This window comes from Mastigoproctus giganteus, chromosome 10 (assembly GCF_048544385.1).
Source record: "Mastigoproctus giganteus isolate SK-2022 chromosome 10, ASM4854438v1, whole genome shotgun sequence".
NCBI classification, from domain to species: domain Eukaryota; kingdom Metazoa; phylum Arthropoda; class Arachnida; order Uropygi; family Thelyphonidae; genus Mastigoproctus; species Mastigoproctus giganteus.
In genome coordinates this window covers 147,112,442-147,136,899 of record NC_143584.1, presented here as the reverse complement: position 1 = coordinate 147,136,899, position 24,458 = coordinate 147,112,442, and the positions used below count along the sequence as shown (strand labels likewise).

At 36.1% G+C, this 24,458-nt stretch overlaps 1 protein-coding gene across 2 annotated transcripts in view; it reads right to left on the bottom strand.

Annotated features, from left to right (window-relative positions):
• Positions 1 to 24,458, bottom strand: part of Mob4 (MOB kinase activator 4) — a 56,259-nt gene that overhangs the window by 9,170 nt on the left and 22,631 nt on the right. Inside the window, exons 3-6 of one of the 2 annotated variants that reach the window (XM_090384107.1) lie at positions 18,028 to 18,128; positions 14,561 to 14,609; positions 3,845 to 4,011; positions 1,653 to 1,764 (exon numbers count right to left, since the gene is read on the bottom strand). In XM_090384107.1, coding sequence (XP_090240233.1) covers positions 1,653 to 1,764; positions 3,845 to 4,011; positions 14,561 to 14,609; positions 18,028 to 18,128 — 429 coding nt within the window. The remainder of the gene's footprint in view (positions 1 to 1,652; positions 1,765 to 3,844; positions 4,012 to 14,560; positions 14,610 to 18,027; positions 18,129 to 24,458) is intronic. The other variant, XM_090384108.1, reaches the window with a different exon arrangement.

The following is a 24,458-nucleotide window of genomic DNA, read 5'->3' as shown; positions in this document are numbered from 1 at the left end:
GATAGAATACTGAAGTTACTCCAACAGCAGCATAGCACAAGGAACTGCACAGCAAGGCAACATTCAAAGGTCAACTAGATAGTAACTTATGTGAGGAAGGAAGCAATAAGATCTATTTTCTTATCTACCTTCCCCCCCCCCCGCAGCCAGTGCTACAAAAGCTCTGGCTTCCTTGCACTTTATGGCAAATACTATTACAGGTGGACCATCACTAATCCAGCAGCATTGGGACCTGTGGGGTGCTGAATTAGTGAGTGTGCTGGATCACCAATGGTTATTTTAGCACATACAGTTTACCCAACAGCTAACCACCTCATCCTACCTTTAACACATTAACTGCCAAGCTAGTTTAAGAAAAAAATTCCCTAGGGGCCAAAATATATTTAACAAATAATTTTATTAGTAATTCTAAAATAAATATTGTAATGTTAGTGTTTTTTTTTTTTTTGTGATATTTTAAACAAAAAAAAACAAGTCTTTTTTTTTTTTATGTCGCATATATGTGGCCGACATGGCCAAGTAGGTTACTTTATTTCTTGAGAAGCCATTTCGGCCACATAACACTATTACAGCATACATATGAAGGTTGTTTGTGATTAGTTTATTGCATGCGTGGCGAGCGCCGCAATAAAGCTAATTGTGATAAAATAAACTCTCAAACGTTGCAATAAGTTTGTCAGTATTGTTAGAGATTTTGTGAAAACAAGTTCATTAGCGCGCTGTATTATCCATCATATTGTGTTGTGTTTTTCCGCAAGTTTGTACAAGTGTGTTGTAAAAAAATTATCTAAAAAGGAATGGCTAAAAGAAAATTACTAAAATAAGAGAAACTGAGAGAAATTGCTGGAATTTACAATTAAGCAGAGTTAAACTTCTCACAGACACACTGCTGTCGAGTTTTTTCAGAAGTTCAACTTTATCTGTTATGGACAATCTATGGCGTTTGCACTTTACACCACGAGAGGCACTTCCTTTATGCACTGGAACCATGGCTGGGGCTAAATGCGAGCAGGTTATAATAATAAATACAGAAAAACATGTGGGAATGGCTTGCCAGTGTTTACGGGTTTGTGCCAACAGCTGATGCTGCAATCAAAGTCACCAAAACAGTAGCGGCAGGTCGGTACGCCGACCCGGGAAATTTGAAATTATGTTCGAATTACCAGTGATCGGATTAGCGATGGTCGACCTGTACTATGCTGTTGTAATTTCATTTCATGCATTTAATTGCATGTTTTTGTGAGTCCAAATAATAGCATGCTGTTTTTAGGCAAGAGCCAAGGCAACTAAAGCTATAATATCAGAATATGGCAGGATAAAGTGGCATATTAGGGGCAGCGGGACAATCCCTTTATTGCCATTTGGGTCTAGCTAAGTACAGCCAACAGTGAAAACCCGCATGCATGTGTCTGTGTACATACATATGTGAACTATGGCTAATACATGGTATTAGGCCTTATGATGTTTTTACAGAATAGCACCTGAAACAAATTAAACACCTATTTTAACAAAATGGCATCAATTTCAGAATACTCTCATCGTACTATCCAAAGTGTCTTTTTTTTTCCCTTTTACAAAATAATAAGCCTATAATGTTTCAAAAGTAGTACATTACTTAAAGAATTTATAAATAAGAAAAAAAGTATATTTACCTCAAATTCATCAAATATAGCTCTATGATGAAAATATGCATGGGAAAATATTCTGTATACCCTTCGACACACAGATCCCAATTTAGCTACAGATGATTCTTTTATGCTGACTCTGTATTTTTATTTAAAAAAAGTTAAATAATACATTATGAGAAGTACTACTCAAGATCAATTTCTATGACAGTATTAAAAGTTTCAAAATTAAGTACCTCCAAAATAAAATAAGGTTGATATTATCTCTCAACCTCAAAACACCACAATAATGTTCCTATTATTCATATTTGAATTCTTTTAAAATGAATAAAATAATATACTACTTAATTTATTACTTTGATGATAAAGCATTTATACAATTTGTAGTAGGCAATACACAGCTATTTCCTTATTTATTCACATTTTCCCCAGAGTTCTACCTTAACAAATTACTACTTCTAGGAGGGAGCGTCTGTCACATACTGTGAACTACAGTTAGTGTGCATTACTCACTTTAAATTTTATTCATGACTATATATCATAAATACTGTTAATGCGCACTGAGTTTGTAACTTTATTCCTAATTGTTTCTTTATTAGATACTTTCATTATCGTATGCATATAAGTTTTAAAAGAATAGAGTGGGAAATGCAACTTCTAGACTTCCCATACAAATGGACTGCCCTTGTCTCTTATCTATGTTTTGAATTGTAGACAGTTTTAATAGACAACACGAAAGGAGCTTTGAAAATAAGATGAGGACACTCTCTCTCTCTCTCGTTGCCACTACTGTCTGATTCTGGTTTACAAAATGTGAAATTCTCTGGAATTTAGATCTGGAAGTTCACAAAACTGAATTAAGTAATATATAAACAGATGTAGAGAATATTATCGAAAAAAAAAAAAGTACTTTTTTTTACAAATTTTTTTGATTCATCTTTAATTTAATGACTGGGCTATCAAGTTGAAATACAAAGAAATTAATATTTAAAGGCATATATACATACAAAGTTTTCATTTTTATAAAACTTCAAAATATAATAAAAATTCACCCCACAGGGCCTACCCTTATAGAAAACTCACTCACTACATGTAATCCACACATCTGGGAAATTCACTTGTGAATGAATTATTACACTGAAATTTAATTGCTACCCAACTGATGTACACTAAGCAACAGCTGGGTGGCAATTAAGCAACATTTAGTGCTTACTTTTCCTAGGGATAATAGCAATTTTTTTTTTCCAACTTTATTACTTTTTAAGAACTAAATTACCCAAAACAGGAGGGCGTTTGTAAAAGAACTGCTTCCTGCCTTCCAGTTAATACAATTTACTCTGGCCTACCACATGCATGAAAGATTAAAAATTGAGATATATGATTAATGACCAAAATTGTTCCCTACAGGTAGTCACTCTACACTGAGCAGTCACCTGTATAAAAAATGTGCTAAACATGTATTTTTGAATTAACTGCTATTAATTTTTACAGCATTGCAGACAACATACGTTGATATAGTTTGTATTTGCTAAATAAAATTTATTAAAGCCTTTTCCATATTTCAACTTTTTTCTTTCAGTTTATAAGTTAAATAATCCAAACACTAAAATGAAAAGTTGCATAAACAGTTTAAATTTTAAGTAGCACTGATATGATTTAGTTGTATGGGGAGGAAGATCTGCCTTGTTTTCTGGCTAAAAATAGGTATCTGCAGGGAAAAAAGGTTGTAAATTGTTAAAAAAAAAATTATTTATAATCAGTAATAACTATTAAATTAATTATAAATTTCGTGCTCAGTAGAGAAAAGCTAAACATTGGTTTTAGATTTGCTCAACGCAATTAAGGCTGTGAAGCATCAATATTCCACAATTCATTGTTCTGTTTTTCAAGATAAAAAAAAAATGGAGTTTCTTTGAGGAAGGGAGATTGTGCAACCTTTTCCCAAGCCAATTTGCTTCGCTATGGTGTAAAAAAAAAAAGTCATAAAAGTTACTCCTGCTGGATGGAACTTGAAACCACACCTTTTATTTGGAAAGGACAGTGATTGTAACCTGCCCTGCTAGCTACAAGGGTATATAGAAAAGGTTATTACAAAATGCAACGTTGCTAATAAAATGTGAGACTACTACACTACATAAAGATATTTGTATGTGCAAATATATTGTAAACAGAAAGAGCTAATTAAAAACACAACTGACTGAAGTAAAGCTGCAACTCACCTGCTTGGAAAATATTTGTTGCTATTCAGCAGACATGCTGCTCCATCAAGAGTATGTCGAGTATAATCTATTGCTGGGCATTCTTTTGGTGTTTTATGAGCAGCACAAAGAAAAATCCACTGTTCTGTAGCTGTCATCTGGGTACAGGATTCTGGATTGCATTCATTCTGAAATATATAATATTAATTTTCAGAAATATAGGATAAATTAATATTTGCAATGAGATTTTTTTTTTTTTTAAATTGAAATAGTCTTGTGGAAACTGATTAGGGTACAGCAGTGGTCTCAAACTCAAATTGCATGCAGGCCGAATGCACGATCTGAAAGCAGCTGACGGGCCGTACATTAGTTAGTCTCCATCTATATAGCAATATGAACTGCACAGCTGTGCATCCAGCTAACCAACTAGTGACTGACTCAAGGAAAATATATATCAGAAATACCAACTCAATAGAAAAAAATCGGAAACACCACAATACTGAAGCGCCACAAACTGTCGGCTGGCGAACTAAATTTACTGATTGTACCGACGTGGGAAGTTCTCCCACCTTACCCCAGTCACGTGGCCTGGCATACAAGCATACAGTGACAAAGACAAAGCCTCAACCTATTCATTCTATCTCTTTTTCCTTCAATAGCACACATAAGCTCAGTCCATATCTCTATGTCTCTAAAATTATAAACAATGTATTTACAACAAATACATAATTGAAATGTATTTGAGGGCTGTGTAAAATTGCTTCAGGGGGCCGCCAGTTTGAGACCACTGGGGTACAGGATTAATATCCACTCCTCACCATTTCATGGTATAACTCTTGGTAGGGAGCTATATTACTATTGAACAAATAAGGATGGGCTGTCGATATATGACTGAAATGGTTAAACTAGATAAATTTTAGTCTGCAACCTTATCACTACAGTAGTATTAGTTAGTGGCCTCCATGACAGTATGGTGATTTTGGCATTTGTCTCTTGTTTAGTGAGGTCTGGGTACAAGTCCTGTTGATGAACAGAAGAACCAGTATACTGTCATGGAGGACTAAATAGAAGGGTGCTTTGGCTAAAGAATAATTATAAATTAAATTATTCTGGAAGTAAGCTATAGTGCAAGGAAGGTATATCAAGGCTAGATCATTGCCAGAATTTGGAATGAAACCTTGATGTTTCATTGCAAGAAAGAAAGCTTATAGAGCATTAGCTACAAAAAAAAAAAAAACTCACCTCATCCATCTATCCCTTCCAAAAATTTGTCTAGTTCTTCCTTGAATTTATTCGGAATACCCACTTCCACAACAAGAAATGGAAGTTTGTTCCGACAATCAACCAACCACTGGCTGATGGCAAACTTCTGCACATCTATCCTGCAACCATCCTTCCTCAATTTGAATTTATGCCCTCCTCATGTGTAGTCTCAACAAGAGGAAGAATGCCATCAATATCAAGCTTACTCGTTCCATTTAAGGCGTTCCATTAAATACCTCAATCAAATCTCCAATCAAAATTCAAAGCAGTTTGTACATTTCCCAATTCAATAAGGTCCCTATTGTATTTGTTTTTCAAATCTCAACACATTGTTAAATATGCTACTGTAGCAACCACCAAGATATTTACCATCAGGTTAGAAGCTTAAACAGCAAAGAAAAAGAATTAACAAAACTAGCCTGATATGATACCAGAATAGCAATATCATAGGAACCAGTATGAACAGAAGGGTTGGATTTCAGGCACATCAGCTACTTAGACCATATTGCACCATTGTGCATTATGTCTGTGCAAGTATGCATTCACAGGTAGATTTGCACATTGTGCAGGATGAAATACCCAGAACAACTCATAGGAAACCCTGCTCCTCCCAACGGAGATTGGCTAACCAGCTTCAATTGAAGAGTCCTCCATGACAGTATGGTGATTTTGGCATTTGTCTCTTGTTTAGTGAGGTCTGGGTACAAGTCCTGTTGATGAACAGAAGAACCAGTATACTGTCATGGAGGACTAAATAGAAGGGTGCTTTGGCTAAAGAATAATTATAAATTAAATTATTCTGGAAGTAAGCTATAGTGCAAGGAAGGCATATCAAGGCTAGATCATTGCCAGAATTTGGAATGAAACCTTGATGTTTCATTCTTGGATGTTTAACCTAGAAGCTTAAACAGCCAAGAAAGAGAATTAACAGAACTAGGTTGACATAAGGATGATATCAGAATAGCAAATATCATAGAAAATATCCTTGCCTTATCTGCTGTAGTGCATCATAATATACAGTATACTGCACTATGATATTATCTCATTATCTTTGGTTTCACAATGATATTATGTCCTGCATATAGAAATTAAAATGTAATGCGTGCATTTAAATAAAGAATGCATAAACTGATAGTCTCCTTGCATCATTCATTCCTTCTAATAAACAATCATACCACAACAAAGATGCAAAAAAAAATTTTTTTTTTGGCACACATCCTCCCACTATATCATTATACATTGAACAATGAAGTTACTACCAAGTGAATTTACAGAAATCCAGATAGTAGAATAAATAATAATGAAAAAAAAAAAAAAAAACTTAACATTTTTCAAAGTAATTGCCTTCAGCAAATAAACTTGAGACTGGAGTAGTGATTTGTAATCATGCCCAGTCGTCTTCTGTTTTTTTACCCTACGCACATATATACTTAGTACACCAAGCAGCTGATGAAGGGACACCTCACCCCGAAAGCTTCTATTTTATTGCTTTTAATTTATATATTTTTTAAAAAAATTTAACACTTGTATTTTTAAGCTTTTAACACTATTTTATATCTCTTTTAGTATTTTATTTATGTATATATCTATTTATTATAATAAAGTTTAACTTATACTAGTTTGTCAGTCATTATTAGAAATTATATAGTAACTTGTGAGACTGTTTGTAGAGCTGTTGACATTTTTTTAATGCAATTGAACTGACCACCCACTAATTCTTTTATTGCATTTTTTTCCCTTTACACCATCAAATCATCCTTTGGGCATGGATTTGATTTCTGCACAATTATAATTTTCCTTGAGTACTCTAATAGGTTGTGGGGTGTAAAAATTAGAAATACAATGCAAAGGAGACAATAGTACATAGGTAGTACTATGTACTCTGGAAGCATAACTGGCCATCCCATAAGATGGGATGGGCAGCTATGCACTTGAATATTTTATTCTAGAGTAAACTTCGTATATGAGCAGTCAGGTACATGTGACATCAGCCCAAAACAATGCACTAATTCCTTGCATGAGAAAGCTAATTAAAATAATAAAAATATTATACACATACATAAAAGCCAATTATTAACAAAACACTTTAAATGGTATATGACCAAGGGCTAGTTACAATTAGCTGTAAGTGTTTACAATTGCTATCTACCAGTTATAGCTGTTACAGGCAGATGTAAGGATCAGCTGTTAGTTTCATACCAATTTGTCTCGCCTAACACTCTACCTTATATTACTTCCACATTATGACTATTATGACTAATTTTGCTGTAATTTAATTTTATACTTAAATAGTATTTATTATTACTATAGAAGCCCAAATATTTCTGTATCGAATTGGCACTGTGCCAACTGATTCAACAATTAGAAATTGACTTTCATATTGGCATATCACAGGGTAAACTGTGAGGTAATGCTGTAACATCATGATATGCAATGTTTGAAGAAGGCCTCAGAGTGTACGAGGTGCTTGCTTACAAAATGCAGCATTAGTAGATATAATGGTTCCAATATGCATTTCACTGTAAGCATAAAGTAAATTGAGCTTTTTGATAATCATTTCAAAGGATTAGTGGCTATACAGGGTGATTCAGAACTATGTTTCAGAAATGTGCATGGAGGTCAGGAACACGATAACAAGCAAGAATTATATAGGAACATATGGTCACATGCGCAACCCAGACGTGCTACACGCCCACAAAGAGACAGGAAGACGCAAGACAGGTGACACATAATGATAATTAATTAGACAAAGATGAGTTTACACAACATGATTCTTTTAAAAGAAACTTTTAAAGCAGGTGTTTGAAGTTGCGGCCTGCAGATGTAATACACGCCTCACAACGACGACGCATCGATGGACGAATGTTCGCAAGAATGCGTGGTGTATCAGCAACAAAACCACTTGCAGCAACGATCCGTGCCACCAGGTCCATGTCCGATTCCACAGGGGTTTCATACACTAGGCTTTTCATGTAGCCCCAAAGAAAAAAAATCATTTAGGGACAGGTCTGGTGATCGAGGTGGCCATGGAATGGATCCTGCACGGCCAATCCATCGCCCCAGAAATGTTGCGTCCAGATGCTGGCGGACAATGAGGGAGAAATGCGCTGGAGCTCCGTCATGTTGAAATCACATGCACTGCTACACATGGAGGGGTACATCATTCAGCAATTCCGGCAGGACCTGTGACAGGAAGGTGCAATAAGTCTCTCCATTTAGTCTCAATAGAAACACGTAGGGGCCGATCACACTGTCACCAACCAAACCTGCCCAGACGTTGATGTTGCAGTGACGTTGAGCAGCATGGGGCCATGTGGCTGTCGGATTTTGATGTGCCCACACATGCACATTGAAGATGCCTTCCAGTGTAAACATCGCTTCATCAGTGAAGAGGACGTCTGCTGTAAAAACCAACGTGTGAAGTCCATACGCTGCTGATAATCACCGGCGGACAGAGCCTGCACGTGTTGTACGTGGTACGGATGCAACTCGTCCTCATGTAAGATGCGCCACACGCTGGATTGAGACACCTAAACGTGCGCCAATAGCTCGAGTACTGTCCCTTGATTGTTTTCAATTTCTGCCAGCATGGCTTCTTACAGGACAAGTGCCGCGTCGTTCTCTCAGCATCAGTATCATTCATTCGTCCTCCGAAATGTCCCATTTCGTGCAATCGACTATGCAGACATCCAAACACGGTATGACAAGGGATGCGTCTGTTGGGAAACCGGTAATGATACACTTCCCTAGCGGCTGCTACACTGCAATTAGCTGTCCTGTAAACGAGGTGCATATCCACCATTTAGCTGTTCGTGTAGCGATTCATCCTTCTGCACACTCGTACACACAAATGACGCTTCCCGTCGCTTCATCCTGGCCACCTTTCCTCCCGACATGCAGTGCCCTCTTGCATGTCTGGGTTGCCCATGCGACCATATGTTCCTATATGATTCTTGCTTGTTATCGTGTTCCTGACCTCCATGCACATTTCTGAAACATAGTTCTGAATCACCCTGTATATAAGTATATTAGCATTTGACTGTGTACATTCGGATATTCTTCCTTTTGAAGCATAAGTTAAGACAAATTATTTGAAAGATTTATAAGGTTATTAGTATTTTAAAACCTTTGAAATGGAAGATAGTGATGAATCAAAGAAATTCAAATATATAACAAATGGTTATTGCAAGGGCAAATGGAATCTTTGAAAAAATGACAAGCACCTGACAATGTCACATGTACAGCTGCAATATGGAACTGGACTTCTGAACAATCCATTATGAAGAGAAGTGAATTCCACTAGATATTCTAATCAAATAATAAACAGAAATTGAAACTAGAAGTCCCAAATTCTGAAAAACCAACACAACTATGGTCCAATGACAACTATTTGAGTTTTGACCAAGAAAGACCAAGAGGCAAAAAATTCAACAGCTGTTGCAACAAAGATGCAAAATTATTTTAAATAGATTATACATTAGTATATACATAATCCACTAGATTCTGGCATGTTCATTCAGGAATGTAGAAAACAGAGGATGATGCTGAATTCGTCCATTACATCTTTCAAAAACTTCCACCCCCTCCAAATTACTATATTTGTGCTATTCCAAAACCAGGTAAAGATCCTTCTTTAGTTGAGAATTGCAGACCAATATCGTTGACAAGTTGTTTGGGCAAAATCTTTGAAAGGATGGTGCATAAGAAGGCACACTCGGGTTCTAGACTCCCAAAACCTTCTTTCTGATCACCAATATGGCTTTCGTAAAAATAGATCTACCCTAGATTTACTACTCAAAACTGAACCCAACATACATAACGCTTTTGTCATGAGACACTATCTACTGAGGGTGAACCTAGATATTCAGAAAGCATTTGATACCACTTGGCATCATGGTATTATTACTCAAATCATTCAGATCTTCCTCAAATCATTCAGAACTTAAGGTTATGCACCTTTTAAGTTGGATATCAAAAGGTGCTGTCAGCATCTCACATTCAAGAAGAGGATGTCCCACAGGGTTCCACACTGGGAGCTACCCTATTTGCAATTTGGGTGAACATATTGGAAGAACTTTCAAAAACCATCCAAATATACGTGTATGCAGATGATCTCACCATATCCTACCAGTCACAAAGTATGAATACTGTTGAAAGACAGTTACAAATTACTCCTGCCAGAATAGAATCAGGGACCTTACGTAATGGATACCATCTTGCTGAGCAGAAATCCACCACTACTCACTTTTGCAACTTATAGTCACTTCATCCTGACCCTGAGCTAAAGATCAATAACATTTCAATTCCTCTTGTTCACATTGTCTGTGTCCTTGGCCTGGTACTGGATAGGAACTGAACTTTCAAGCACATGTGGCCTACCTTCGAACAGGGGTAAAGGGAAGGGTTATTGCTTTCGTAAAGGCGACTACAATGGTCTGAGAGAGTATTTAAATTCTATACAGTGGGACCAACTGAAGATGTTACCAACAGCAAATTCAAATTGGGAAGCATTCAAAGAACTTATCTTGGAAGCTACTAGGCTTTACATACCAACTAAGGAATATTGTTCAAGGTTAAGCCTAAATGGATGTCAGATGAACTAATGAGACATATGACAGAGAAGAAAAATGCATGGGATACATATAAATTAACACGTGACACAGAAGCCTATGATAGATACAAGTTGATCTGTAACCAAGTTACAAAGGAGGTTAGGCAGGCAAAGGCAGATTACGAGAAATCTTTGGCAAGGGATGCAAAGAAAAACAGTAAAGAGTTCTTTACTTATGTAAACTCTAGAAGGAAGGGGATGAATCAGATTGGTCCACTTGATATCGATGGGTCAACTGTTGATGATCCTGCTCAGGTAGCTAACAAACTAAATGAATATTTTGCATTGACATTCACACATGAGGAGTTATTCAACGAGGGGAATGCCAGGCCAGAGGTGTATTCAACTGTGGCAGTAAGCTAGAGAATCTTGTAATAACTGAGAGTAAAGTGGAGGAGAAATTATTGAAGATAAACACAAGAAAGGCACCTGGGGTGGATGGGATCTATCCAGTTATATTAAAGGAGGCAGCAAAGGAAGTAAGCGAACCCTTAGCCATAATTATGAGAGCTTCCTTGGACTCAGGGGAGGTACCTACAGACTGGAGATGCGCAAATGTGACCCCAATTCACAAAGGAGGATCAAAGGCTGACACAAGTAATTATAGACCTGTGAGTTTAACTTCTGTTCCAGGGAAATTAATGGAGGCACCGGTTAAAGAAGCACTGCAGGATCATCTAGACAAGACTTCAGTTATAGCTCGGACACAGCATGGTTTTGTTAATGGGAAGTCTTGCCTGACCAATTTGATTGAATACTATGATGCAGTCATAAAAGAACTGGATACAGGGAATAACTTTGATATTATATACTTGGATCTTAGAAAGGCTTTTGATACTGTTGCACATGGAAGACTGCTGCACAAATTGGAGCAGTGTGGCATTGGAGGCAAATTGCTGCTATGGATAAAGGGGTGGTTGAGGGGGAGAAGACAGAGAGTGGTAATCAATAGACACTGCTCATGTGGATTAATGTTATTAGTGGAGTCCCTCAGGGTTCAGTATTGGGTCCATTATTGTTTTCTGTATTTATAAATGATATTGATGATGGTATATCAAGCTTAATGTCCAAGTTTGCAGACGATACACAGGTTGGCAGGGTTGTCAAGGACACTACTGACACTATGCTGCTGCAACAGGATCTGGAAAGGTTGAGCAGATGGGCTGAGAGGTGGCAAATGAAATTTAACATTGACAAATGTAAAGTACTACATATCGGTAACAGCAACCCCAGAGCAACGTATCAACTCTGTGGTACTACACTTACAGTGGTAGAGAATGAAAAGGACCTGGGGGTAATTGTGCAGGCAGATATGAAGTTCTCTGAGCAGTGCAGACTGGCTGCAAGAGTAGCTCATGGTGTCTTGTCAATGATATACAGGAATTTTGCTAGCAGGGATAAGGAGGTGATTATTCCCTTGTATAAGGCAAGTGTCAGGCCACACCTTGAGTACTGTATACAGGTCTGGAGGCCTCATTTCAAGAAGGATGTAGAGCTGCTGGAACGAGTACAGAAAAGGGCAACAAGATTAGTGAATGGAACAAAGGGGTACTCTTATGAAGAAAGGCTTAAGTTTTGCAAATTACAGTGTCTGGAGACTAGGCACCAGCGAGGTGACCTGATAGAAGTGTATAAAGCCTTGAATGGTTTGAGCATGCTCAATGCTGATAGAATTCTTCCTCTTGCTCAGAATAATCACCTGAGAGGGCATAAATTCAAATTGAGGAAAGACAGATGTAGGATAGACGTGCGGAAATTTGCCTTTAGCCAGCGGGTGGTTGGTTGGTGGAATAGACTTCCATTCCTTGTCGTGGAAGTTGATAGCCTAAATAAATTTAAGGCTCAGCTGGACAGGTATTTCGAACGAATGGAGGGGTGAAGTGGAAGTGGGTTTTTTTTTTTTTTTTTTGCTGATGCTGCATAAGCTTGCTTTCTTGCATCACATGCCTCTACTAATGCTAATGTTATCTGTTTGAAAAAGTTGAATATCCTCCGGTGTGTGTCATCCATGTCATGGGGTGTTGATCGACATACCGTGATCCATCTTTATAGAGCTCTCAGCAGGTCTCGCTCGGACCATGGCTCTCCAGTATATGACTCTGCAAGGAAAAGTACTTTAGAGTGATAAAACACGATCAAGCACAGTGCTCTGAGAGTTTCTCTTGGGGGTTTTCAGAACCTCCCCAGCTTAGTCTTCACAATGAAGCTCATGATCCTCCCTTACATCTCCGGAAGAAAACATTACTTTTGATGTATGATGTAAAAATCTGCAGTCTTCCCTCTCACTCTAGTTGGAAATGTCTGTACAATACCGAATGGGAGTCATTTTACAGCAGTAAACCAAATGAAAATCAACCTGCTGCACTTAGACTTAAAGAACTGATTCAAACATGGAACATAGAAATTGGCAATATATATCAGGACATGACACTGTCTGATCCACCTTGGACAAATATCCCTGCAATTTATGATGACTATTTTCAACAGTGGGGAAAGAACACTTTGCCTCCCTCCAATATCCCACAGTAACATGAAACTCACTCTGCTTCTAACTCACAAGCCTGTAAGATATATACAGACAGATCAAAAACTGAGACCCAAGTAGGTGCTGCAGCAATCTTCCCATCATTCACCACTTCTGTTTCAGTACCTGTAGAATGCAGTATCTTCAATGCTAAGCTTCATGCTATAAACTTAGCTCAGGATCACATTAATGAACTTCTAATTTCATCTGCTTTAATATACACTGACTCACTCAGTGCTGTCTCTGCTATAAGTAGTAATACCAACTCCTCTCATCCTGTAATAAAACAATCCATTCTAAATTACACGCTTGTAATGAGCTGAATCAAACTGTGACATTCTGCTGGATTCCAGGGAATTCTGGGAAAGCAGGAAATGAAAGAGCAGATCTCGCAGTCATACAACCAGAAATTACTATTTTGCAGACTTTTCAAATCCATATACCAATCATAAACATTATCTGCGAAGCATGTTACAATAATTGGTCACTAATCTGGCAAGGTTATCCAGGAAATAAACTATACCAAATAAAATCAGAACCAAAGCTGTGGCTCTCCAGCTTCCGGGAATGTAGACAAAAAGAATTTTATTAACGAATGACAGTGCTCCCCAATACATATCATGCCATGTACAACTGACTGTTCATCATTTATTAGTGGAATGTCCCCAACGTTAATGCAGATGCTTGGAGATGACCCTAATAAGAAAGAACTGTTTACATTCCTAAATCATATAGGAATATCATAAACTATAGTTATTAAAATAAAGTTAGTATTTCATATCCACCATTAGAAAGACACAATATGACCACAGCAGCTAATGTGTCGTTAAACTCAACAACAACCTTCCCCAACACATGAACAAAACATGAACCAAATTATGTCATTTCTTTATTCCTTGCTCGGCTGCATTTATAACACAGTATGCATTAACAGTATGGAATTCCAGATGAGCTTTAAAATCAAAGCAGTTTATTCCTAAGCTAAGCATTCAATATTTTCCCATACTTTTTTTTTTTTTTTTTTTTTTGTTTACAAACCAGTATATTTCATGTGGACTTTGGACTTTTAAAATAATTCATCCTGCTGAAATTTTCATCAGGCCTGTTTCATTCAAATAAGATTTACAAAGCACTACTAATAAGTGAAGTCATCTGGGAACTGGAAATAATTTTCTTTATAGCAAAATGAAACTTATATTAAAACTGCATTTGCTATAATGGAATTTTTACTATTTCATGAGGATTAGGATACCATTAGAAAACCATATTCTTGACAGGCATACAACATACAAAATTAAAAAACAGATACATATATTATAATAATAAAAAAAAAATTTACCTTTACCTGCAACTTGACAGCCAAGCCATTTAACTCCATACAAAATTGCCTGAAAATAAAGTGGAATACACTTGGTATCATGATTTGAAAATGAAAAATTGTCAGCCATTTAAAAAAAAATAATAATAATAATAAATTCTCAGTACATACAGCTATGTACATAATAAATTCAGTGAGTGGCATATATGCTATTAAAAAATACCAATTTTCTGAAGACTGTTAGTGAATATGAAAAATTCCAGCTATTTCATCCAAGACAAATTTTTGAATATCACTGATTTTTAATAAGAATGTGCTCATCTCCAAAAGATATCCTTCTCTGTAGTACAATGCAATTCAGAACTGCTGTTTTATCAACATGGACACCAAGTGCACACATCTCAAAATGAAGAAACCAAGTACATACACTGAGTGTTCATTGAATTATGACCACCTACTTAATGCTTTGTAGGTTCTCCTTTTGTCCTCAGTACAGCAGCTATCTGAGAGATGGCATGATTTGTTTATTACAAAACAAATTAAGGTCTGTAGGATAATCTACTTCAATATTAATAAGTTCAGAAAAGACTGAAGTTTCTGCTTGATGCTCTGCAAGAGAAATATCAATGTCAGCTATTAATAATGGTACATCTGTTTTACTTTTTTCATCACTTCTTATCAGAGTATAATCCTGAATGTCGACACTATTACTGTCATTTTTATCACTAGAATTTGTTGAAATACTTTCGTCAATGTGATTGGCTTCATCTGCAGTTTGTACATCTTTCTCCTCTTCATTCCTATTGATTTCTTCTTCCGTGACTTTAGTAGGATGAAAGAAGGTGTCTAAGCACTGACATTTAGCTGTTTCTTCTTCAATTTTTCCTGTTCCTTTAGCTTTATTTTATCCCATCCAGATAGCTTTTTTTATTGCTCATCTTGTAAATTCTTGTTTAAAAATTTTATCCCATACCAATTAAAATTTCGATAGCTTAAAAACTTTTTTGGTCACAATCTCACACAAGATGTAATTGCAAGAGTCACACAGCCCACAACTAATTTTTTTACATCATTCATGCTCAAATTTGTTTCGAAAAAACCTTTACCAATTTTCAAAGTTAAATCAACGTTACTAACTTTCATAGATACATACTTTTTAGGGTTAAATTCAAAGCTCATGCAAATTTACATAACATCAAGGTAACTGGTGAAGAGGCAAGTGCTGGCAGCATTGCTGCTGAAGAATTTCCAAAAACACTTCATATCATTGAAGCTGGGGACCAGCCATAACAAATATTCAATGTGGACAAAACCGAGCTCTTTTGGAAAAAGATGAGACTTTCAACTTACGAAACAGCAGTGGGAACCAATTAAGTCTGTAAGTAAAGGATTGCCTGTAGTTTTTCTAAATTGTTTCAGGCAAATTAAAAGTTTTAGCATTTAGCATTATCTTCTTTGAATTTTAATTCTGCTAATTTTGAAAAATTTCAGCATTTAGCATCTTTTCTTTTTAACCTTTATGCTACTAAATTTCATTTAGCATCGTATCTTTTTTTTATGCTAACTTGACTAAAAAAATTCTAAATTTAGCATTGAAAGACAGCTTCTTGTAATGCAAACATTTTACTGTCTGTTTGTAATATGGTCTATTTCACTGTAAAGAAATTGCACACCCTTCCATAGGCATCATTTTAAGGCAGAAATGTTGCAGGGGGAGCAAATGCTCCCCCTGCACCCACCCTAAGTACGCTACTCAGCATGCTCAAATACTAATATTGTTTTTAAGCGAAACAGAAGTAGAGTAACATAGTTTACTATATATAAAGAATAACATTTATTGTAAATATATGCTGCACAATAACTGTATAATAAATAAAAATGGTTTTGTTTTTATTATTGCGCATTAGCTACTAAGTCTATAATGCGCCTAAATAAAAATAAAAGGCATATATAACTGGTAGGATGGGGAAAACCTGAAAAGATCACTATATGCCACAGTACAGAGCTGGGCTGGTACAAGGATACCATGGAGGGTGACATGCAACAAAGTTAGTTAATCTCAAGAGGAGGGAATAGATTTTCCTCCAATGATCTAATCTGGGATTTTCAGCCTGTATAGCATGCCAATCAAATACAGTAACCATGAATACACACATAATATATAATAAAAAGAACACATCTAATACTAAGTCAATTAGCACACCAACAAAAGTAATCACTGCAACAAGGAACTCACAAAGAAACCAACCAATGTATTCATCAAGGTCTTGCAGATGCAGTGGGAATGTAGTATACACTCCTGGATTTCATATAGCACCAATGAAAATAAAAAAATTTAGAGGCATCAAATCCTATGAGCTAGGTAACCATAATTTAAGGACAGCAAGACTGATCCACTCTTGCTGAAGTTCCTTTATACACAAATAGTCTTATTATATGAGTTGTGACATAGAATTCTATTATACTACTGATTCTCTTCTCTCTTATGCCTTTTACCCATTTATGTCTTTTTTTGGCTCAAATGAGGCAAATAAAAGGCATAACTGGTAGGATGGAACAAATTATAGATTTGATATTTGTCACAGTCAGAAAGTTAGTACTTATGTCTCCTAAAGGTAGCCTACAGTCTATATATTGTATGTCTTCAAGAGACATATGTATACTATGGCAGCAGCATTATCCATATATAGAGGGTATGACAAGTCCACTGCCATGAGAAGTTTAAAAAAACCATTGTATTATTTAGAACTGCCAGCAGGAGGATGCAATGACAGAAATGGACCTTGATGTTAGCAATTGTGAAATCTCATCTAATTCTGCTGTTTATTCATTATTGTTTTTCTTTTCCAGTACGAATTATTTGATAGTAAGAATGTCAGTTTACACAATGCAAGAGAAAGCTAAACTAGCATTACTACAGTCTGCTGCTGGAACTCAGCAAGGGGTCTGTGACAAATCTGCAGTAGGCATAACACAAGTGTCTGCAGGTCCCCTTACACTTGTACTATAATCAAGGGCACTGTATTTATTTCCACATATCTTCAGATTAATATAATAAATAAGTAATAATTCATTATTCATATAATGAGTGAATTAATTTTAAAAAATTATATAATGAACTCTTCAAAAACAAGCAGTTGCTTTTTAAAGAGTAGATGTGCAGCCTTTGAACCAAGGATTTTTCTTTTCTGCATATCAATCATACTATCCATTTATTTTTTTAATCAGCACACTGCCACAAACAATTTCTAGAATTTCAACTAATCACATAAGGATAATTCAAACCATGTATGGGAGAAAAATAAATAAATAAAATTGCTGGAAAAATCATGCTACTGCATATGACCGGACAAGCTGCAGCTAATAGGTGCTTTATGCATTTGTGAAATTAGGAAATAAAGGTTACTTATATAGTCAATTAGCACACCAACAGAAGATATAATGAATAAAATAAATTCACAAATGTTTTAAAAATCTTAGAAAATTACCTGAGATGTTCATATTTCCAAACTCCTTCATCTTGTCCTTCAGGTGGTGTAAGAATTTCTTCAACATTTGCAGGATCTTTACGTATTGTCTGCTGAATAAACTACACATAAAATTCATAATAATTATTATTAGTTGCACTTTGTAATCAGCTTGTTGTATTTTGAGAGAGATTAAACAATTTACTTTCATGTTTAGTAAATATGAATGGAGTTAATGAATTATTTATTAGCAACTTGTTATAATGTTTCTGGTAAATACATGGACCATGCTGTGGGAAATCCACAGCATTGTCCATGGTTATTTCATCCCTAAATGGATGTATTTGCCATAGACACGGCAAAGTAATAAAGCATTTCTCAGTTAACAAAAGTCTGTGTAATGAAACTTCTAAATTTCAGGTACACAGAATAATTTAATAAGCTATAACTATAATAATAAATATCAATAAATACTGTATACTGAAATAGTATATATCATAAATCAGTTTATGTGTACAGTATACACAGAAGCCTACAATTTGCTACTTAATTATTGGCTTTAAAAAGGTATGCCCCCACCACCACCACCAAAATATCTCAGAAAAATCATTTTTCAAATAATGGGTATGTTAAATGCAAATCTCCACATACTAATCTATCTAACTAGTCACAAATACTAAGTTATCCAATTACAGCTTACTGTAACTGGAAATTAGGTGATAATGGGAACTAACAGTCCTATTACTATGTATGTAAAACTTTTCCACAGAATGAAATGCAATTGGTCAAAGGGGTACAATCAGTATAAATTATTTGAACATTTAATTTTTTAAACAGCAGCTTATGGCAAATGATCACAGTCAAAACATAACATTAACTGGCAATTCAATAACTTCAAAATTGTGTGAGGGAAGGGAACAACCATAAGGTATTACAAACTACTAACTTAAAACAATGCTTTGCAATGAAATAGAAATAATTTTTTTTGGAATCACTATGAAAGTACAAGGTGTTACTGAGATGACCTTGTCTCCTTTGATGCATGTTCTTTTGCACTGCTGGATTTGTGAAGTAAAAGACTAACAGATTTTGATAGACATAATTAAAATATGATAGAATAAAGAAGGAATGCATCTGCTTAGGTCCCATCTTGTCACAAACCACAAGGCATCTGCATCAAAAAACAACCAAGGGGCTTAGAATTTCAATAACCCGTAAATCTGCCCGAGGGCTGAGTTGAAAGGTTGTAGCCCTATGCTATGCAAACCACTTATAATTTATAAAAGAATTTCCATGGGATTAGAATGCAGAACTCCATCAATGATTTCCCTACTCACCACCCTCTAATGAAATTAATCAGAAGCAGAATTTGCAAAATGAACAGTTCATGGGAGAATATAAGTATAAAATAGTAACACCAAATTAAATTTAAAATATACAAAAAAAAAAAAAAAAAAAAAAAAAAATTAGTACAGAATACACCTGGACACAAAAAATAACCTATGAACAGGAAGATGCTAGTGAATATTAATTTCCAGTAAAAACAGTTTCATGTGAGCAGTTGAGGAAGCCAAACTTGGTACTGGCAGTAACCCTTAGAAAGTCAACTAAGATTATCTTATAAAGAGAAATGGGGGGGGGGGGGGTTAATTCTTCTTAGAGTAGGTTCTATTCTGCCCAATATTACTTCAAAAGTATGAGTGAAGGGAACAAATACAGAAAAATTACAAACTGCTCACTTTTTTGCATTTTCCATACGTCGAAATTTTCGTTTGATTCATTCATTTTATGCACTTGGAGGTTCCTAAGTACATGTACTGATAAAAAAAAAAACGACAGCAATTCAATAGGTGCATGGGTGCTTTCATTCTGTGTAGAAGATTATCTTCTACTTCATGGTGATTAAACATATAATGTACGGTTGTTATTTTGGAGAGGCACCAGCCAGTGATAGAGTTACCACTGCCAGGTGAAACTTGATATGCCTTCATAAATTTCATTAATACCGAAAAGGAACCCAGCACTGAACCTAGAGCAACTCCACTCTGGGTTCCAACAAAGAGCAGTAACCATTAATAACCACTGTCTCCTGCCAGCAAACTATCCCTGTATCCATAACAGTAATTTCCCCCTTGAGTTACCACCACCAGGTTAAACTTGATATACATTTGTCTATGTCATTCATGACTGATGCTGCATGATGATTTTAATGCCAACTGAATTCCGTGCGACCAAATCACAAGTATGGTATAGTGCAGGAGTAAATACGTAGCCCACAAGACACCTGCTAGTTAATTTTCTGCAGCCCTATCACTGCTTTTATTCTAATTATAGCATGTGTTCATTCAGTGATCCAGGAAATTTAAATACAAATGCACTACAATTGATAGCAAAGATAAAATCCTCCATCTCACTATACAGAAGCAAACAAACATTCTAAACTCTTTAGCCCGCATGTTGCAATTAAACCACATGGTCATATCGCACATCGTATAGAAAAGTGATCCAACTCAAAAATTGTTGAATTTGAGTTAATATAATAGGAGGATGCACAAGCTTGAACTCCATATCCTGAAAAAAATGACATATTTATAACTCCAATTTTGAGCCAGTAGAGTGCAATTGTGTCACTTTTCTACTAAGCAGGAATTGCCACTGATCACAGTAGAAAAGTGACACAATCAGAATTGCAAAAGACAAGACTGTATTTGTTGCACTGGTAAAACGACACTTTTTTTTAATTGTGACTACAAAATTTCCTTATTCTACTACAAATCTAAATTACACTGCTATAACTGTGATTTCAGAACTTAAGTGATAAAGTACAGTGTTTTTCTTCTGACATGAGAGTGAAGGTTACGGGGGGGGGCATATAAACAGACACTTGTGTTTACAAATATTTAGAAGAGACTGCCAGATCCGTGAACACTACTGATCTTGAGATTACCTTCTACTCAGACAACTGCAGTGGACAGAAGAATAAATTCACTGTTGCCATGTACATGCACACTGTTTCTACGTTGAGTATTAAGTCCATCACTCACAAGTTCGCAATTACAGGACGTACAAAATGAAAGAGATAAAGAGAACCAATTTATATTCCTTGGCAGTACGTTACATTAATATGTGCAGCAAAGAAACAAGGGAACCTGTATAGAGTAACTGAAATGACCCATGATTTCATCAATTTTAAAAACGTTTGTCAACATTACGGGAACAACTCAAAGACAGAAGATAATGAAAATGTAAAGTTAGGCGAAATTAAGATACTGGAGGTTGAAAAATGTGGTCCCAGCACATTCTTCATAAAAATATCATATGAGCAAGAGAACTTGATAGTGTGAATCAGAGCTATAATGCTCAATACGTTCTACGTTGATATCAATATTTGTAAAAGAATATGAGAAGTTTAGGGCTTAGAGGGGAACAGGTATCTTGTGTGTTATCAGACACTCAGCCTAAAACACTGATGGATCCAATATCTCTCTATTACAGAAGATTTAGGAGAAGTCCGGTTGGCCTGCCTCCCTAAAATGCACTCATGCACACCTTCTCGAAGGTAAGCCCTGTTACATCACTTAGGTGGCAAAGAACGTGTAGAGTGGTTCTCTTCAAGACGCCTAGTCAGTGTGAAGAGTAAAAGACCAAACCTTCGCGCATATGACAGCACAACAAAACAAATAGCCCTCAGTCCCCGGCAGCTTTCACTTTCCCTCTTACGGCAGCGAGAGGATCAGAGTGGAAGCAGAGGGTGCTAAGAATCTCTGCCATGTACGGAAACTGAACTTGGCCTGTTATAACGTAAGATCACTCATCGGTGAAGACAGGATATTAGAGCTGGAAAAGGAATTAGAAAATGTGAATTGGAATATCATCGGTTTGGCTGAAACAAGAAGAAGAAATGAATCACATAAGTTTATCAAGTGGAAATCTGTTGTACACCAATGGAAACGGTGAAAGAAGTGGAGTTGGGTTTCTGGTCCATAAAGATTTTAAAAACAACATTTTGGAATTCAAAAGTACATCACCAAGGGTATCAAGACTAATACTCAAGATTTCTAAGAGGTACAAGCTAAAGATTATAATGATTTATGCACCAACATCGAGCCATGATGATGAAGAGGTTGAAGAAATGTACACCAAAATTGAGTCTTCTAGATGAGCAGAAAACCCACTACACTATTATTATGGGGGACTTCAATTCTAAGGTTGGAAAAAGGCAAAACAGTGCAGAAAGGGGAACTATAGGAAATTTTGGTATTGGTGAAAGAAATGAAAGAGGTGAAAGACTTGTGGAATATGCAGAATCTCAAGGACTGTCAGTAATGAACACTTTTTTCAAGAAAAGGGTGAACAGAAAGTGGACATGGAAGAATCCAAATGGATTAACTACTAATGAAATCGACTTCATCCTCACTAACAGAAGATATATTGTGAATGATGTTACCGTCCTGAATAAGGTAAATGTTGGAAGTGATCACAGAATGGTAAGATGTACACGATATAGATGTAGGAAAGGAAAGGAAAAAACTGACTCGAGTAAATAATACAAAGGTCTTTGAGATAACAGAAGAGGAGAAAAAGCAGTATGTACTGGAACTTAAGAACAAGTTTGAGCTTCTGCAGACTGCTCAGGACCAAGATATCGACGAGGAATATTACAACTTTCTGAAAGTGATAAAGCCCAAGAAACCTATAGGGAAAAAGAAATCCAAAGAAGAAAAAATTAGTCAAGAAACACTTGTCATGATGAACCGAAGATGACAAATGAAAAGCAAGAAAAACGCTGACAGGGAGAAAATCGAGTATACTGAGTTATGCAAAGCCATTAGAAAGAGACTCAGAGAGGACATAAGAAGATTTAACACAAGAAAAGTAGAACAAGCATTAAGGGAAAACAAAGGATTTAAATCAGCAGCCATGAGCAGTAATACAGAAAGACAAATGATACTGAAATTGAAGAATAGCAATGGTGTACTTATAAACAGCAGAGAAGGCATAATTCAAATAGCAGAAGACTACTATAGAGAATTATACAAGGAGCAGGGGAATGATGCCAGCAGTGGGGAAGATGGATTGCAAAGTAGCAACACATACGACATACCCGATATTCTTCCTGATGAGGTAGAACATGCATTGAAGAAAATGAAGAATCAGAAAGCCCCGGGGGAAGATGAAGTTACTGTAGAGTTGTTAAAATTGGGAGGAAGAGACATAACACAAAAACTGGAAAGGCTCTTCACAAAGTGCATTAGAAAAGGTGTGATGCCTAAGCAGTGGAATGATGCAATCATAGTTTTGCTGCATAAGAAAGGAGATAAATCAGAAATTGGAAATTATAGACCAATTAGCTTGTTATCCCACATCTACAAGTTGTTCACAAGTGTCATTACTAACAGATTAGAAAGAATACTTGATGAGAATCAACCGAAAGAGCAAGCTGGCTTTAGGATAGGATTCTCAACTATGGATCACCTTCACGTAATATCACAGCTAATGGAGAAAGCAAATGAATATAAAACACCATTATGCCTGGCATTTGTGGATTATGAAAAGGCGTTTGACTCCATACAGCATAAGGCAATGTTTCGGGCACTGCAAAGACAAGGCATAGATATCCCATATATTATGATTTTGAAGAAAATATATGAGGGTGCTACCTCCTTTATTAGACTAGACAAAGACAGTAGGAAATTTAAAATTGAGAAAGGAGTTTGACAAGGAGACAATATCTCCGAAGCTGTTTACTGCTGCCCTTGAGGAAGCTTTCAGAAGATTAGACTGGTTGCACAAAGGAGTCAATGTGAACGGAGAGTACCTAAACCATTTACGATTTGCAGATGACATTGCGGTCATAAGCCACGATCCCAAAGAATTAGAGGAAAATCTTAATCAGTTATGCACGGTTAGTAAGGATTTTGCACTAAAGATGAATATGGCTAAAACAAAAGTAATGACAAACAAATATGCCACAGAAAGGGAAATAATGATTGAAGGAGCAGTAATTGAAAAGGTGGAGTCATATACTTATCTGGGACAAGTTATTAGCTGTAATAATAATAAATGGCTGGAAGCCAAGAGAAGAATAAATTTTGGATGGATATCATTCAGGAAATATAGTCACATACTGAAGAGCAATATTCCAGTTTGTCTGAAACGTAAAATAATGAACCAATGTATACTCCCCACCACGACTTATGGAAGTGAAACTTGGGCACTCACCAAAAGAATGGAAGAGAAGCTGAGAACTACACAGCGAAGAATGGAACAAATTATATTGGGAATCAGACTGTTAGATAAGAAGGAAAACACATGGATTAGGCAGCAAACTCAAGTAAAGGACATTCTTATCAAAACTAAAGAACTAAAATGGTCTTGGGCAGGACACATAGCTCGAAGACATGATGACAGATGGACTAAGAAAATAACAGAATGGTATCCAAGAGGAGCTA